The 17,539-nt window shown below is 52.6% G+C and overlaps 1 protein-coding gene across 1 annotated transcript in view; it reads left to right on the top strand.

Moving 5' to 3' along the window:
- Positions 1-15,122, top strand: part of ZAN (zonadhesin) — a 38,912-nt gene extending 23,790 nt beyond the window's left edge. Inside the window, exons 33-51 of the mRNA XM_038539237.1 lie at positions 73-249; positions 1,060-1,268; positions 1,575-1,719; positions 2,141-2,388; positions 2,490-2,654; positions 2,852-2,976; positions 3,307-3,599; positions 8,746-8,948; positions 9,425-9,566; positions 9,899-10,146; positions 10,609-10,738; positions 10,930-11,107; positions 11,401-11,574; positions 11,847-11,986; positions 12,424-12,623; positions 12,718-12,856; positions 13,158-13,298; positions 14,716-14,812; positions 14,906-15,122. Coding sequence (XP_038395165.1) covers positions 73-249; positions 1,060-1,268; positions 1,575-1,719; positions 2,141-2,388; positions 2,490-2,654; positions 2,852-2,976; positions 3,307-3,599; positions 8,746-8,948; positions 9,425-9,566; positions 9,899-10,146; positions 10,609-10,738; positions 10,930-11,107; positions 11,401-11,574; positions 11,847-11,986; positions 12,424-12,623; positions 12,718-12,856; positions 13,158-13,298; positions 14,716-14,812; positions 14,906-14,924 — 3,173 coding nt within the window. The 3' untranslated portion in view covers positions 14,925-15,122. The remainder of the gene's footprint in view (positions 1-72; positions 250-1,059; positions 1,269-1,574; positions 1,720-2,140; positions 2,389-2,489; positions 2,655-2,851; positions 2,977-3,306; positions 3,600-8,745; positions 8,949-9,424; positions 9,567-9,898; positions 10,147-10,608; positions 10,739-10,929; positions 11,108-11,400; positions 11,575-11,846; positions 11,987-12,423; positions 12,624-12,717; positions 12,857-13,157; positions 13,299-14,715; positions 14,813-14,905) is intronic.
- Positions 15,123-17,539: the final 2,417 nt, after the last annotated feature.

The following is a 17,539-nucleotide window of genomic DNA, read 5'->3' as shown; positions in this document are numbered from 1 at the left end:
AAAAGAAAACAAATAGTTGCATGGTTCTATTCCTTTCCAAGACAACACTCGGTATGTTGTTTTATCCTCCAGGACCCTTTTCCCAGTGCCACAGCATGGTGTCTCCCCAGTCCAGCTTCGTCAGCTGTGTGTATGGTCAGTGTGTGACCAAGGGCGACCCCCTGACCCTGTGCCGCTCCCTACAGGCCTATGCATCCCTGTGTGCCCACGCTGGCCAGGCCCTCAGCTGGCGGAATAGCACCTTCTGCCGTGAGTGACCCCACCACCTGCTCTTGGAGCTGGGAAGAGGCGACCAGATCCCTCTCTCTCTCCCTCTCCTTAGAGTCTGCCTCTCTGTTCTCCCTTCACAGCCTGCTCTCAGCCCCCAAAGGGCACCCTCTTCCTTTGCCCTCTTTCCTCCAAGGCCAACCCTCCTCTTCAACCCGTTTGCCTGCCCTGGGAGCCTCCTCCTTCTGACTCTCTCCTCATCAAGACCTTCTACCCTTGTTTGGTTACTGCCTCCTTCCCATCTGACCTGAGCCAACTCTGTTCCCTTCCTTACTCTCTTTTCCAGGAACTTTTTTTTAATTGTGCTAAAATATACATAACATAAAATTCCCCATTTTGATAATTTTTAAGTATCCAGTTCTGTGGCATAAAGTACATTCACATTGTTGTGCAACCAGGACCACCATCCATCTACAGAAATTTTTCATCATCCCCAACTGAAACTCTGCACTCGTTAAACACTAAGTCTCTGTCCTACCTTCCCCAGCCCCAGCACCCACATTCTCTGTGGTTATTCTGTCTCCGTGAATTGGACTCTGTGGACCCCACATAAGTGAAATCATACAGGATTTCTCTTTTGGGGACTGGCTTGTTTCACCTAGCATGTCTTCAAGGTTCATCCATGTTGGAGCATGTGCCACAATGTCTTTTTTAAGGCTGAATAACATTCCACAGTGTGGATAGACCTCATTTTGTTGATCTGTTCATCTGATAAACATTCCCAGAACTCTTGATGCCCCAAGATCGGGGGGCCGGAAATCACTGCCCTTTCTAACACTGGTTTCTTCCTAGCTCTGAAGTGCCCTTCTGGCAGCAACTATAGCCACTGTGCCAACCCCTGCCCTGCCACCTGCCTCAGCCTGAACACCCCAAGAGACTGCTCAGCAGTACTGCCCTGTACCGAGGGCTGTGAGTGCCAGAAAGGCCACATCCTGAGTGGAACCTCCTGTGTGCCCCTCAGCCAGTGTGGCTGTGTTGACCAGGAGGGTTACTACCACCTGGTGAGGGGCCAGAGTGCGACTCCACATGTTTGGGGGCAGGAGGGCTCAGAGCCTGTGAAGAGTTAGTGTGGACCAGCGAGATCTAGGGGCTGAGCAGCAAGTCTAGAAGTCAAAAGGTTGAGAAAGGCTAGGGATGCAAGCAAGCAGTCAAGAGTAGCAAGCCTGGAGGGGTGGGTGGGGCGGGGCAGGCGTCCTGGAGGAAGTGGTGGGTCAGGGCGCGGGGGGGGGGGGGGGGGGGGGGGGGTGTTTCTGTCCAACTCTGGTTTCCAAACTTCTATTGGCTCTGCTGATGCCCCCACCCCACAGGTCGGAGAGAGCTGGTACACAGACAACTTCTGCTCCAGGCTCTGCACCTGCTCCACTCACAACGTCATCTCCTGCCACCAGACCACCTGCAAGACTGGCCAGTTGTGCCGGCCAGTGGATGGGTTGCTGCGCTGCCGAGCTTTGGGTATGAGGCCCTTCAGTGCATGGGAGGACCATGAAGTCACAGACTGCTCTCCCCAGCTCCCCCTCCTCCCCACCTCTCCCGCATCTGTAGCACTCTGGCTCCTATCCCTGCTGTCTCCCAAAGAGCTTCTGGTGGGAAATGATGACCCTTGTGCCATCAGGAAGGGTTCCTCGGGTTCACTCATAATTCTCCCAGCCATGAACTTTGACATTATGAAACTCTCGCTGGTACAGGAGCACCCACTGCACCCCAAGCCGCCTCCTAGCCTGGCCACTGAGATTCGCTTCTTTTCTTTTCACCTTCCTTCCCTTTTGGGTGGAGGGGGGCTCCCTCACCTTCATGTCCTCCCCTGAAAGGTGGGGGGAGCACTTGTTCTTGTGCAGGCTAGATCACTCCTCAGCTACCCTTCTCTCTCCGCCAGGTATGGGAGTGTGCCGTACCTCAAACTACTCCCAGTACGTGACATTCGATGGCACTCACCATACCTTCAGGGGCACCTGCACTTATGTCCTGGTGAAAGTGTGCCACTCCACCATGGACCTGCCTTTCTTCAAGATCAGTGGCAAGCACAGGAAGCAGAAAGGCCAGTCTGATGCTTCCTACCTCTACCAGGTCAATGTTGACATCTTCAACACTCAGGTCACCTTGAAAAGTGACACGCGTGTGCTGGTGAGCCGGGTGATGTAGGTGGGGAGGGAGGACACCAGCCCCCCTCTGGGGAGGGTGCTCCATTCCTTCTTCCCATTCACCTGCCCTGCCCTCCTCTGTAGATCAACGGCACACAGGTTACCCTTCCCTCGACCACCCAGATCCAGGGGGTCCGAATCACTACCAGTGGCATCTACACCTTGCTCAATGTTAACATCGGGCTGCAGGTCAAGTTTGACGGCAATGGTTTCTTAGAGGTCGAGCTCCCTACAGTCTATTACCAAAAGGTGGGGGAAACCCTTGGCTCTTCTCCGGGGCAGTTCGCCTCCAGAGGGCGCTAAGCCCTCTCCAGACCCAAGTGGTCCTTCCCCAGAGAGGAGGAGGGCTGGGAGTGCACCTTTTTCTAAAGGGTGGAAAGGCTCTTCTGCCTCCCTGCCCCCCACCCACCCAGCCCCCACTGCTGAGAACCCCTTTGCCCACCCAGGTTTGCGGCATGTGTGGAAACTTCAATGGTGAGGAAGAGGATGAGCTCATGATGCCCGACGATGAACTAGCCCAGAATGACAGTGAATTTGTGGACAGTTGGCAAGATAAGGAGTCTAACCCAAAGTAATTGTCCCCCAAAGTCTCTACATTCCTGTAGGAACACGAGTCGGGACCCTAGGCTATATGGAACACCCAGGGATGGGAAGACTGGAGCATTCCTGTATGTGTGTGACTCAACAAAGGGTGGCTTCTGGGTCCCAGGAAGCTGTCTGGGGACACATGAAAAGTCTTCCCTTTTTGGCTTCAAAATGTGGGAGGGGACTGAGGCTGCAAGGACGGTGCCCAGAGCTGAGACCAGCTTCCTGGTGAAGACCAACGGGTCTTCTGAGCCACTCAGGAGTGCCAGAGGTGGGGCAGTGGCTGTGCTTCTGATGACTCTTTTCTCTACTGCAGTTGCCAACAAGATGACCAGAAGATCCAAGCAGAAAGGCAGAAGTTAGATATAAACTGCAGCACAGCTGACATAGCGAGAGCCCAAGAACAATGCCAGGTGGCCTTTGAGGCTCCAGCCTGGGCTCAATGTGCCACCCATGTGGTCCCCAGGCGCTTCCTGCTCCTCTGTATCCAAAAGCTCTGTCGTTTTGGACGCCTGAAGAGCGCCCTCTGTGGGTCTTTGGAAACCTTCGGAGCCGCCTGCAAGGCCAAGGGGCTCAAGACCCCAATCTGGAGAAACAGCAGCTTCTGCCGTGAGTGTCCCCTATGTCACCCCAGACCGCTCCCACACCTCGGTTCTGTCTGTGTGTCCCTTCAAGCTTCCTGTCTTCCTTTCCCCATTGTTTCCAACCTCTGCATGACTTCATTATTCTGACTTGGCTCCTTCGGAATACTCGCTCAGTCAATGCCCATACCACCCCCTATCACCCACTGGGACAGCACAGGCTGCTTCTCCCCTGTTTCTCCACCGTGCTGTTTTTCCAAAGGAGATATGATTGTGTCACTCCCCTGCATGGCTCTCATGGGCAAGGTTAAGTCCAAGCTCCTTTCTGAGACATCTGAGACCCTGCCACCAGCTGGCCTGGCCTGGCCTCCCTTGCCTCTTTGCCTGTGTGCCTGCACATCACCACCAAACCACCCATTCCTCACACCCCTTGGTCTGGCTTTTCCACACCCCTTCCTGCTTCTATCCACACTGTTTCCTGCACCTGGAAAACTCTTTCTTCTCTCTCCTGGAAGACTCCAAGGCATCCTTCCGTAGCTCTTAAATTTTTTTTTTTCAAATTATAATTCACATACAATGATATTCACCACTTTACAAGTATACAATTCACTGTTTTGTAGGATTTTTACCAAGTTCTGCAACCATCACATTATATAATTCCAGAACCTTTTAAACTTTAAGACAGTGATTAAAGTGTGTTTTAGTATGTGATGCATTCACATGGTTCAGGAACTTTTTAAGTATTAAAAGATTGCCAGTGAAAGGCACCTGGCTGCCTCAGTCAGAAGAGCATGCAGCTCCTAATGTCGGGGTCATGAGATTGAGCCGCATGTTGAGAGTGGAAATCACTAAAAAAAAAATTTTTTTAATAATAAACAGATTGCTAGTGAAAAATCTGCCTCTCATCCTGACTCCCTGGGTCCAGGTTCCAGCCTGCCCTTATTACCAGCTAAATATTTGTCCAAAGATATTTTACTTATCCCCATAAAAACAAATACAAATAGATTTTTCTTTTTTTCTTTGCAAACAGCATTTGAGACATGGTGGCTTGCACATTGTGTTTCTCACTTGATAATCTAGTTTGGAGATCCTTTCAGGTCAGATTTGTTAAGGAGATTCTCATTCTCCTTTGCAGCTCTGTGATATCCCATTATTACATTATAATTCATTTGTCACAATATTTTTAAAGATTTTATTTTTAAAATTAGTTTAAAATAGGTTCCACACCCAGCACAGAGCCCAACTCAAGGCTTGAACTCACGACCTGATCAAGACCTGAGCTGAGGGATCCCTGGGTGGCGCAGCGGTTTGGCGCCTGCCTTTGGCCCAGGGCGCAATCCTGGAGACCCGGGATCGAGTCCCACGTCGGGCTCCCTGCATGGAGCCTGCTTCTCCCTCTGCCTATGTCTCTGCCTCTCTCTCTCTCTCTGTGTGACTATCATGAATAAATAAATAGAATCTTTAAAAAAAAAAAAAAAAAAAAAAAAAAAAAAAAGACCTGAGCTGAGATCAAGAGTTGGATGCTCAACCAAATGAGCCACTCAGGTGTCCCTTAAAGATTTTATTTTATTTTTTAAAAAGATTTTATTTGCTTATTCATGAGTGACACAGAGAGAAAAGGAGAGGTAGAGACACAGGCAGAAGGAAAAGCAGGCTCCATGCAGGGTGCCTGACATGGGACTTGATCCTGGGTCTCCAGGATCATGCTCTGGGCTGATGGAGGCACTAAACCGCTGCGCCACCCAGGCTGACCAAAGATTTTATTTTTAAGTTATCTCTGCATACAATGTGGAGCTCAAACTTAGAACCCTGAGATCAGGGATCCCTGGGTGGCACAGCAGTTTAGCGCCTGCCTTTGGCCCAGGGCACGATCCTGCAGACCTGGAATCGAATCCCACGTCGGGCTCCCGGTGCATGGAGCCTGCTTCTCCCTCTGCCTATGTCTCTGCCTCTCTCTCTCTCTCTCTCTCTCTGTGACTATCATAAATAAATAAAAATTAAAAAAAAAAGAACCCTGAGATCAAGAGTCGCACACTCTATTGACTAAGCCAGCCAGGCACCTCTCATTTGTTGTAATTTATCTAACTAGTATCCTGTTGGTGGACTTTGTAGTTGTTTCCAATTGTTATTGCCAACAGTGCTGCAGTGGATCCTCTTAATGCAGTTATGATTTTGTATGCGTGCGTCTGCCCATAGGATAAATTCCTAGGTGTGTGATGCTGGATGAGGACCATGTGCATTCGCTCTTCTGAGAGATGTTGCCAACTGGCTTTCCACAGGGGGGTGAAGAATTTATATTCCCACCAGTAATACGAGAGTGCCTCATTCCCCATAGCCTCGCCCAGAGCACTGCCACACTTTTGGCTTTCCGCCAATCAGGATATGTGAAAAATACAAAGAGTCTTAATTTGCATTTTTCCTGTTATGAATGAGGTTATGCATTCTTTCATCTGTCTGGGAGTTGTCTGATTTCCTTTGCTGTGAGCTATGTCTTTGTACCCCTTTACCATTTTTTCCACCAGCTCATTAGTCTTTATCAAACTATCCTATGGAGGTCCTTTCTCTATTGCAGAGAGTAGCCTTTTATTCATTTAGTTATTTTAATTAATTAATTAATTTTAAGCAGGCTTTATGCCCAGCATGGAGCCCAACATGGGTCTTGAATTCATGACCGTGAGATCAGGACCTGAACTGAGATCAAGAGACAGATGCTTAACCGACTGAGCCACTGCCCCAAGAGTAGCCCCCTGTTAGTGTTATGAGCTACACACATTTTTCCAGTTCTTATTTTTTCATCTCTGACTTTTTTGTCATGCAAATAAAAGATATACACACACACACACACACATACACACACACAAATGTGGGATAGTGTATATTAGTCTTTGTTCTGTGGCTTCTGCATTTTGAGCCATGGTGACAAATACTTGACTCCGAACTTAAAAACCAATTTGCTCGTTTTTAGCTCCAGCATTGTTATGGTTGTTGGTTGGCTGGTTGGTTGGTTGGTTGATTGGTTGGTTGGTTTCTTTCTTTCTTCCTTTCTCTTTCTTTTGGTAAGCACTACATCCAATGTGAAGCTGCTGACTGAGCCAGCCAGCCTCCCCTACCCCTTTGGCTTTGTTTTTTTTATTATTATTTAAAAAAATATTTTATTTATTTATTCATGAGAGACACAGGCAGAGGGAGAAGCAGGGTCCCTGCAGGGAGCCCAACGCGGGACTTGATCCCGGGTCTCCAGGATCACACCCTGGGCTGAAGGCGGCGCTAAACCGCTGAGCCACCAGGGCTGCCCTGGCTTTGTTTTTTAGTAAATTTTTAAAAAAGATTCAATTGATTTATTCATGAGAGACACAGGGAGAGAAGCAGAGACATAGGGCACAGAAAGAAGCAGGCTCCATGCAGGCAGCCCAATGTGAGCCTCAATCCTGAGACTCCAGGATCACGCCCTGAGCCCAAGGCAGGTGCTCAACCACTGAGCCACTCAGGTGTCCCATGGCTTCTTTTTTTCTTTTTCTTTTTTTTAATTTTTTTTAATTTTTATTTATTTATGATAGTCACACACACAGAGAGAGAGAGAGAGGCAGAGACACAGGCAGAGGGAGAAGCAGCCCCCATGCACCGGGAGCCCGACGTGGGATTCGATCCCGGGTCTCCAGGATCGCGCCCTGGGCCAAAGGCAGGCGCCAAACCCCTGCGCCAACCAGGGATCCCTCATGGCTTCTTTTTTTATATTTAAATGTTTAAATCTCCACAGAGATTTTTATCCCGGTGCACAGTATAAGATATGGATCCCGTGGGTTTTTTGTTTGTTTTTGTTTTATTTTTTATTTATTTTTAGTTTTTTTTTTTTTAATTTACAGGGGGATGGTTCTGTTGTTTTGTTTTTTTAAGATTTTATTTATTTATTCATGAGAGACACAGGGAGAGAAGCAGAGACATAGGCACAGAGAGAAGCAGGCTCCATGCAGGGAGCCCGACGTGGGACTTGATCTCGGGACTCCAGGATCATGCCCTGGGCTGAAGGCAGACGCTCAACCACTGAGCCACCCAGGCGTCCCTGTTTGGTTTTGTTTTAAAGATTTTATTTACTTATTTTAGAGATAGAGAGTGGGGAGGAGGAGGAGCAGAGGAAGAGAGAGAGGCACACTCTGCACTGAGTGCAGAGCAGGGCTCAGGCTCAGGTTTCGATCCCACGACCCTAAGATCACAACCTGAGCCAAAATCAAGAATCAGACACTTAACCAACTGAGCCTCTCAGATGCCCCAATGTTTTTATTTTTCCCCCAAATAAAATGACCAGTCTTGGTATTCTTAAATGACCAGTCTCTTTCTTCCCTCACTGACCAAGATGCCATGATTTATCCTATACTAAATTCCCATACGTATTTAGGTCCCTGTCCAGGCTTTTTCTCCCTTCCATTGCTCTGTCTTCACTCACTAGTAACCCAGTGTTGTGATCCTTGAGAGTTTCACCGGTGTTTTAATTTCTGGTAGGGATATTCACTACTCATTGCTCTTTTCTTTCTTTCTTTTTTTTAAAAGCATTTTCCTGAGTTTTCTGGTTTGTTCATATCTTCCTTTCTACTTTAATATCTTCTTGCCCTACTGAAAAAAAAAATCCTGCTGGTATGTTTCATTGGGATCGTCTGAAATGTATACTTTCATTTAGGGACAACTGACTTCTTTATGTTGCAGGCTCTTGCAACCCGTGAACATTTCCATGGGATCACAAGTACTTGGCCTAAAGGGTTTTATTTAGCAACGCCTGGGTGGCTCAGTGGTTGAGTGTCTGCCTTGGGCTCAGGCAGGGTCCTGGGTCCTGGGGATGGAGTCTTGCATCAGGCACCCCGCAGCAAGCCTGCTTCTCCCTTTGTCTATGTCTCTGCCTCTCTCTGTGTCTCTCATAAATAAATAAAATCTAAAAAAAGGGGGGGAGGGGGCCTTTAACTCCTTCAGCAAAGTGCACACCTCCCTGTGCTGTGCTCCTATTACACACGCATGCCTTTCACAGGCTTACTGACCATGCACATTAAGGTCACTGCGGCTGCTAGCTAACCTCTGTCTCCCACGCTGGACTGGGGGGCGGGGTTGGGGGTGCGTTCTTACTCCTTTCTTTCCTCGAGGCATGGCACAGAGCTCATGCTCGGTAAATGTTTACCCCCCTTCTCCAGCTCTGAAATGTCCCACCCACAGCAGCTATTCCACCTGCCTTCCTACATGCTCAGATTCCTGCATGGACCAGTGCAATGGCTCCCAAGTCCCCTCCGTTTGCAAGGAGGGCTGCATTTGTCAGCCTGGCTACGTGCTCAGTGGGCAGGAGTGTGTGCCCAGGAGTCAGTGCGGCTGCACGGATGACTATGGCAGCACCTTCCCAGTGAGTGGGGACAGGAAGCAGGGGTGGGGACACCTCAAGGTTGACATATTCTCCTTCCCTGAACTCTCAGCTTGGGGCACCCATGTCTCTAGGGCAGGCCCCAGGGTATGTGGGCTGGTGACAGGGCTGGGTGCTGTCCAGCCAGGCCTGGGCTGGGGGGTGCGTAGTTTGGGTTTTGGAACTGAGGAATCCAAACAACTGGGATGGGGCGTGGTATCACAGAAGAAGTGTGGCCTTGTATTGAATCCTGTGGGTACCACTCACCAGTCAGGGGACCTGTAACCTCCATTTTGTCATCTGTAAGATGGGTACTTCCTGAACAATGTACGTAAAACAACAAATGTGATGCCACTGGGAGGGACATTTGGGACATCAGGGTACAGGGGACATGTAACTGCCTCTGGCCCGGGCCAATGCAGCCATTCAGACTGCAGACCTAGGCTGAGCAGGCCCAGTTCTGCCTGTGTCTTCTCTAGGAAGGTAAGACCTGGATTGCCGTTCACTGCACCAGAAGCTGTTCTTGCACTGAAGGAAGTGTTCACTGCCAGCAGTTCTCTTGCCCTGCTGGCTCGCATTGTGAGCCCAAACCGGGTGGCGTTGGCAGCTGTGAATTGAACAGTAAGAGGGGCCATCGGGGAGGTGGAGCAAGAGGCAGGGCTGGAAGGGGTTAAGGCTGGAGGGGTCTGGAGAGGAAGGGGCCTCATGCGGGCTCTCACCAGCTTTGCGGCCGACTCTGGGATTTGCTATCTTAAGGGCAAAAAAGAAGGAATGGGACCAGGTTTTAAATTGGGGCTAGGGAGAGACGAGGTTGAAGATCAAGTGTCCAGGGAGCCCTCAGCAAAGCGGGGGGGGGGGGGGGGGAGTGACCGGAGACATCAGGGCCATAGAGGGATTCTGGTGGTTGTTATATCTGGGCAGCATCCCTTCTCAGTGTTGGCCCTTCTTGGCAGGGTCGGGACAATGCTCCATTTACGGGGACCCCCATTACCATACGTTTGATGGCCTTCGCTACCTCTTCCGGGGCCGCATGACCTACACTCTGATAAAGACCATAGACGGGCTCCCTGCTGAGGTGGTGCCTCTGGTCGTGGAGGGGCGCAACAAAGTGTATTCGTCCTGGAGCCCGGTCTTCCTGCACGAAATCATCGTGATTGTCTACGGCTTCACAGTCCAGCTCCAGGCTGATCTGCAGCTTGTGGTAAGAGCCAGACCAGGCCAGGAGGGTCAGGGGAGGCAGGCCGGCCCGCGGGAGGCCGGTGAAAACAGGTGAAGCCGGGACTCTGTGTTCCCCAGGAAGTTCCTGGCCAAGGTGCCTGCCTTGTTATCAAAGTCGGAAGCAGTGCTATGCTCGTGTCGTGGGCAGGGGCAGAGGAGGGCAGTGGGACTGAGCAAAAGGCTGGAGAGAGAGGAGAGAACGCATGGTGCAAGGGTGGAGGCGGGCTGAGATAGTACTGGGGGCGTCCACTCTGTCCCACTGTGTTGCAAGACTATGGCTGCGAGGGAGCAGACCTCAGGGAGGCCTTTGCTGTGAGGGATGGCAAAGACTACTAGGGTAGTCCCACAGAATGACGGCACTCAGATACCGAGCTGCGCAGAGGGGCAGAGGAGACGCAGCAGAGGGTCAGGCTGACTCTCCGTGGCTTCTGTCTTCCTTGTCCAGGTCAACAACCAGAAAATGGCCATCCCCTTCACGCCCAACAGCCACCTGCAGGTTACCATGCGGGGCCATCGCCTATATCTGACAACCGACTTCAAGATGATTGTCACCTTTCATGGAGGCAAAAACGCAGGTACCTGAGAGTGGGGATAGGAAGGAGAGGGGATATGCCTAGGACGAGGCCGGGCAAACCCCACCGTCAGCGGGCCAGCCATGGTGAGGAGACCCCTGCATGGGACTGGGACCCCAGGCTCCAGGGGAGGGGCCAGGAGGGCTGGAGAGGTGGTGAGGAGCCTCACTTCTGAACATCCCTTCCTCCTACAGTCATCACGCTGCCCAGTATGTATAAGAAGCTGGTGCTTGGCCTGTGTGGGAACTTCGATGGGAACAAAAGGAATGACTTTATGCTGCCCAATGGCACTGTCACTGACAACCTTGTCAGCTTTAGCCACAGTTGGGAGGTACAGAAGATCACGGGAGGTGATCTCGCCCGCTTCTCAAGGTGAGAGGGCTGGGGCTCTGAGCAGGGAGGCTGGGCCCTGGAGAGGGGAGCATCAGCCGGTAGCTGTCCACGCCCTCTTACCTCATCTCCTCAGCAGAGAAGGACACCTGAGGGCGAGAGCCCGGGACTTGCCTGATCTTCTTATCCTGCCATTGCATCTTGGACCGATTGTGGGGACACCGGCCTTGCTGACCCCAGGCTGTGTTCGTGCCTTTCCACTCTTCCTCCCCAGGTCTCCCCAAGTTCACGGTCCTCATGGGTCTCACCTGGCGCCCTCTTGTTCTCTGCCCCAGAGCCATTCAAGAGAAGGAAGAGAAGGAAGAGGAGGAGTTAGGCTTCCACGCATCAGAATGCAGCGTGGAGCAGCTGCGGCTCATCAATAGCACCCAGGCGTGTACGGTGCTGGTGGACCCCTATGGACCCTTTGCTGCCTGTCATCAGACTGTGGCCCCGGGGCCTTTCCAGGAGTGAGTCAAGGGCCCAGGCATGGGGACTGGCCTTTCTTTGGGTCCTGCTGCCAGTTCTGGGATCCGAGCTCTGTTTGGCTCACTTCTTTCTCTCTGTGGCTTCAGTTCCTGTGACACCCCTCCCCACACACTCACACTCACACACGCACACACGCACACACGCACACACTGCCTGACGTCTTCCTGCTGGGGCTTCCAGGTCCTCTTCTGCAGGGCCGGGTCTCCTCGCCTCCCCGTCTCTGACAGCCCCTCACCTGTCCTGTTGCCCCCAGGCACTGTATGTTTGATCTGTGTGCCGCCCGGAACCCCAAAGAGCAGGAGGAACTGCGCTGCCAGGTCCTCAGCGGGTACGCCATCATCTGCCAGGAGGCGGGCGCCACCCTGGCCAGTTGGCGGGACCACACCCACTGTGGTGAGGCACTGACCTTCCCCAGCAGCTGGTCCCCCACCCTCTTGGCCATTCCTGCCATCCGATGCACTCTGAGCTCCCACCCTTGCCCCCCGTGGGCTTCCCCTACCCCCCCCCCCACTCACCCTGTCTGTGTCCTCCCAAGCCACCCTCCTTCTCTGCCCCACCCAGGAAGGCACACCCTCCACCCCCCACCCCCCATCAGTCCATCCTGCTCCTCCTAGCCAGTGCCCAGCTTTGCTCCTCCACTCCCTTAGCACACCTTAATGTCAGACAGAAAGACACCCACAGCCGGCCCACTCTTCTGGCCTTGGCTTCTATCAAGCTCTGTGTTCTGGTGGCTGACCTTGTGCCCCCATCCGGCTGCCAGCCCCACATTCCCCGAACCTGTCGGGTAGGCCCCAGCCCGGCCACCATGCTCACTATGACTTTCCCGTCAGCCTTGGCATGTCCGGCCAACACCGTCTATCAGAGCTGTATGACGCCATGCCCAGCCTCCTGTGCCAACCTGGCAGCCCCCAGGGACTGTGAGGGGCCCTGCGTGGAAGGCTGTGCCAGCCTCCCTGGCTATGTCTATAGCGGTGCCTGGAGCCTTCCCCTGGCCCACTGCGGCTGCACCAACAACGGCGTCTACTACCAGGTGGGCGCTGGGAGGGGAGGCCTGATGGGGGCAGGAGAGCTGGGCAAGGGAGGAAAAGCCAGATGGCCTCCTCCCGGCCTTTCTCCCCCTCTAGCGTGGTGACAGCTTTGTGACTGAGGACTGCTCCCAGCGCTGCACCTGTGCCAGCTCTGGTGTGCTGCTGTGTGAGCCACTGAGCTGCCGTGCTGGGGAGATATGCACCCTGGGGAACCTCACTCGAGGCTGCTTCCGAGGTGAGCCCAGACCTCCCCATTGCTTCAAGCTGCCGCCCCCGGTCTGAGTGGGGTTGGGGGTGCTGCACAGAGGATCGTCCCTCCTGGTCCTGTGCTCGAGACCCTCCCCCTTGCTGTCAGGAAGTTTACCACTCAATCCAGCTCTTGCTTCCTTTTTTGGGAAGCGCAGAGGGAGGAAAGAGCTGCTATCTGCTAGGCTCAGTGCTGGTGCCTTTTCCTGGCATTAGCTTTCTATGACCTCCCCTCTGTCTGGCTGCGGGTATCCTCCTAGAACCCTCTATAACTCCCTTCATCCTCACAGAGAGCCCGTGTCTACAGAACCCCTGTCAGAATGATGGGCGGTGCCAGGAGCAGGGAACCCACTTCACCTGTGAGTGTGAGCTTGGTTATGGGGGACACCTCTGTACAGAGTCTCGGAATGTGCCACCTCCCCGAAAACCAGGTAAGAACTTCACCCCAGGCCCTGTGTCCTCACAGCCCCTTCCCTACCACCAGCTGCTGGAGCATTACTCCATATATAGAACATTAATGTATAATAGATATCTATTATAGGTCTATAACATTTTAGTATATATGCTGCCGAAGCAAGCACTATAGGTCTATAACAGATAGATAGTATATTATTAATATAATGTAGATTATATAAAACATAATAGTATAACATGATCCCTAGAAATCAGCAGAATGAGGGCTCTCAAAGAATCTGAGTCCCTGTACCCATCCCCTACTGATGTACAGTAGCCCCTGCTAATCTGTGCAGAGTCCTTGCCAAGACCCCATCCAATCACAGACCATACTGAACCCCATGCTTTTTCCTACATGTACATACTAATGATGATGTTTTATTCACAAGTTAGGCACAATGAGAGATTAACAGCAATGACAAAATAGAACAATTATAACCATAGACTGTAACCAAAGTCACTCTATTGTGGTCTTTCTCCCAAACTATCCAATTGTATTGCACTCTCCCTTCTTCTTGTGATGATGGTGAGGTGAGGGAATGAATTGGGGTGAATGATCGAGGCCCTGTGCTGCTGCATTAGGCTACTGTTGACCTTGTGAGGCTGTGTCAGGAGGAGGACCATCTGCTTCTGCACCATGGGTTATGGTGGGTGGCTGAGCCTGTGGAAAGCCAAGCTCTCGGTGAGGGAGGACTGCTGTACTCTGGGATCCTCTCTCTGAAGCCCAGCTCTCTTCTCTAGTTTTTTTTTTTTTTTCTCTCTTCTCTAGTCTTGCTTCACCCCACTCTCATTTCCCCATTTTGTGTCCCACCAAAACCTTTCCCAGTAACTTTTATTTTCTCTCCTCTTCCAAAACTAGACTTCTCTTGAGCCTCAGGGCCAGTGGTTTTCACCAGCTTTATCTCCCCTCAGAGTGGGCCAGGGTGGGGTGGGGGTGGCTTTTTCAATCTGTTCCTTTCAGGACTTCCCCCTCCTCCACCCTCCACCCCCCCCCACCCCCACTGCCACCCCCTATCCAGAGATTTAGATTCAGTAAGTCTGGAGTGGGCCCAGACATCTGCATTTTTAACAAGCTCCTGAGTGACTGATGGAAATGATCCCAGGGCTGCTCTTTGAGAAGCACTGGCCAAGATGGTACCCTGGACTTGAGGGGACCAGCTCGCTGAACATCCTCCTTAACAAGGCTGATGAGAGTTGTGTGTCCAGAGACACAATAGGATCCTAGGGGTATGGTGCTGAGGCCTTGGAGCAACAGCCTTCTGGAGGAAGACCTAGTCCCACCCAGAAAATTAGGAGCTGCTGTCCTTTCTGGGTGGCCACTTAGGATCCAAAGGGGGCGTCTCCTCCCCCATGTCTTCTATCCCATGTCCCTATGTTCTGTCCCCTGCACCCCAGAAGCATCCAACTTTGCGGCCATCCTGTTGGGGATGCTTGTACCAGTGCTGGTCTTAGTGCCTGCCGTGACCAGGGCATGTGTTTCCAGGAAGAAGAGGTGAGTTCTGGGAAAGGGGATGAGCAGGGGTGGGTGAGGATGAGTCAGCAGGGGAGCGGGCACCAACCCTTCTCTGTTCCCCACAACCCCCAGGGAGAAAACGCAGAGCTAGAGCAGAGGCAGACTGGCAGACACTGGTGAGAACCATCCCCACCCCAGAACTCCAGCAGCTGGAAGCTGAGTCTGCCTCTGATACAGGTTTGCTCGCTTTCTCCTCAGATTTTGTTCTAGAACATACCCTTCAAGCCCCTCAAGTTTTGAATTGTCCTCAAAAAATGAGAGAAAATAAAATGTATTTTTTTTAATGTTATTCATTTGAGAGAGAGAGAGAGAGAAACAGTGAGAAAGAGAGAACTTGAGCAGGGGTGGGGGGCAGCAGGGGAGGAAGGCAGAGGGAGAAGTGGACCCACCCCCTGATGCTGGATCCTGGGACTCCAGGATCATGACCTGAGCTGAAGGCAGACCCTTAACTGAGCCACCCAGGAGCCCCTAAAATGTATTTTTGAAATGTGAATTTCCATGATTGTAGTAGAGGAAGGGTCTTGGGGGGTGAGATAGGAGCGAGGGGCACAAGTGTGTGGGAGGTCGGAGAGGACTACAGCTAGGTGCCTGCAAAAGTGTCCTGGGTGGAGGGGGACCGGAGGGGGACGGAGGTTGGGCTGTTCTTGGCCTGTTCTTTGGACAAAGCTGCTTGGGGGTGAGGCTTCCAGCCCTCCAGCCTCTGGAAACAGGAGAAAAAGCTGCACTGTCCCTCTTCACAGGAATCCAGGGCTAGTGGAAGGTGATCCTGGACCCTGACATTTATTTCTTTTCTTTTTAAAAGATTTAATTTATTCATGGCACAGAGAGTCAGAGACATAAAGGGAGAAACAGGCTTCCTGTGGGGAGCCCAATGCAGGACTTGATCCCAGGACTCCGGTATCATGACCTGAGCCGAAGGCAGACGCTCAACGGCTGAGCCACCTAGACATCTCTAACGATGAGATCTAATCACTGGGTGCAGGCTAAGGATGGGTAATGTAGCTTTTTAGGAAGGGCAAGACTGCCTGTGACCCTCAGGAGGCCCCCACCTTCTGCACACATACCTTTCTCCAAAGGGTCTAGGGGTTACTATAGCAACTGGTGGGATCCAGGGTGCCCAGGAGTTTGTGCCCCATCCTAGCAGGGCTGGCCAGCTCACCTCAGCCTGAGGCCAAAGGGCAAACATTCTGACCCCTCTCCCAGGGTCCCACACCGCCCATCAGGCAGGTCCTAGCTTGTGGGTGGGGGTGATCAGGTTTGAAGATCCCAAGGGATGGGGGATGCCAAAGCAGGCAAGACACTGGGTTCTGTGCTTATTCTCTGAGATGACTTTGCAGCTGCCTGTTTAAGGAACAGAGGTCCCACCTGGGTGGGGGAGGGCCCTGGGTAGGGAGAGATGGCCCCTGACTATGCTCTAGAGCTGGGCACGGCTAGAGGGCCCCATGAGCTGGCCATGCTTTAGCCTGGGCATTGTGGGCCTCCTTGCTACACACCTACCCCCACTTGAGCTCCCTTCACTTCATCTTTGACCTTTTGTCTCTGTTACTCATCTGTACCCTGTCCCCTTGACCTCTGCTCCCCTCAAGACCTAAGGTCACCTTATCTAGCTCAGATGTCTGGTTGGCAGGGGAAAGGGGTGGCTGGGGGTGGCATCCTCCAGATAGGCCTCCTGCTCCTGGACCCAGACCCCCTCCATCTTCGGCAGGACAGAGTCCCTCCCGTACCCTCAAGTGTACAAAACGTGGGTGATGGGTCCAGGGAGGGGATAGAGGTTCCAAGGTACTAGGGACTCCAGAAGAGGCTGGTACTGGTAGGAAACCGCAGACAGGATCACCACCCAAGGCTCCCTGGGCTGGGAAGGGTAGAAGCTGTGATTTGAGGTCCTGCAGACCCCAACACAACAGGGGACAGCTGAGGCAGAAACAGCAAGGCTACCCCCGCTAAAGATCGCTGACCCCTGCAGGTGACCCTGGTGTGGGCAGACCAGGAGGGAAGGAACAGAAGACGGGAACAAAGACTCAAAGGGGCTTGACCCCATTGCTGTCTTCCTGTTTGGGAGCAGACACTCAGGTAGTTTCCCTTCCCCTTCCCAAGAGGCTGGGAGAACCTGCCTGGGCAGCACCTTGAAAGGGAGAATTGTCTTCCCGACAGGACTCGGCCCAGCCCAGTGTGTGTGTGTACCCGTGGGGGGTCCACATCCTTCACTCCAGCTTTCTGCCCCTCCCCCACAGCCCATGCAGACTCTTCCCATTGCCTCCAAAACCAACCCTAGCTGTCAACATCTGGCCTACATCTGGCCCCTTCATCTGAGGGAACCCCTCCACCCCAGCCGATGCCCCCTCTGATGCCCCCTTCTTCCATGTCAAGGGGCTGCAGGGCGGGGCTATAAGCTCAAAGCTTCCCTAGTCTCCCATGGCCCCCTACCAGGGCTGGGGAACCAGGACAGGGGAGGGAGAGAGAGCCCCACCCCGGAGGTGCCCCGGGCTCTTGGCAGAGCCATCTGGAGCCGTTAGAAGCAGCTGCCAATGACTCATCTCCCACTGCCCCCACCCCACCCCCTCAAACACACCCTGGGGCCGGGAAGCAAGCCTGCAGCCCCCCACAGCCCTGTCTCCAGACCTCCAACCACTCCCCCATACCCAGGTCCTGCTCTCGGCAGAAACCTAGTCGGTCCCCCACTCCCAAATACCCCCAGGACTGCAAAGC

Source organism: Canis lupus, chromosome 6, assembly GCF_011100685.1.
Source record: "Canis lupus familiaris isolate Mischka breed German Shepherd chromosome 6, alternate assembly UU_Cfam_GSD_1.0, whole genome shotgun sequence".
Taxonomy (NCBI): domain Eukaryota; kingdom Metazoa; phylum Chordata; class Mammalia; order Carnivora; family Canidae; genus Canis; species Canis lupus.
The sequence above is the reverse complement of the archived record's forward strand: the minus strand, read 5'-3'. Positions and strand labels throughout refer to the sequence as shown.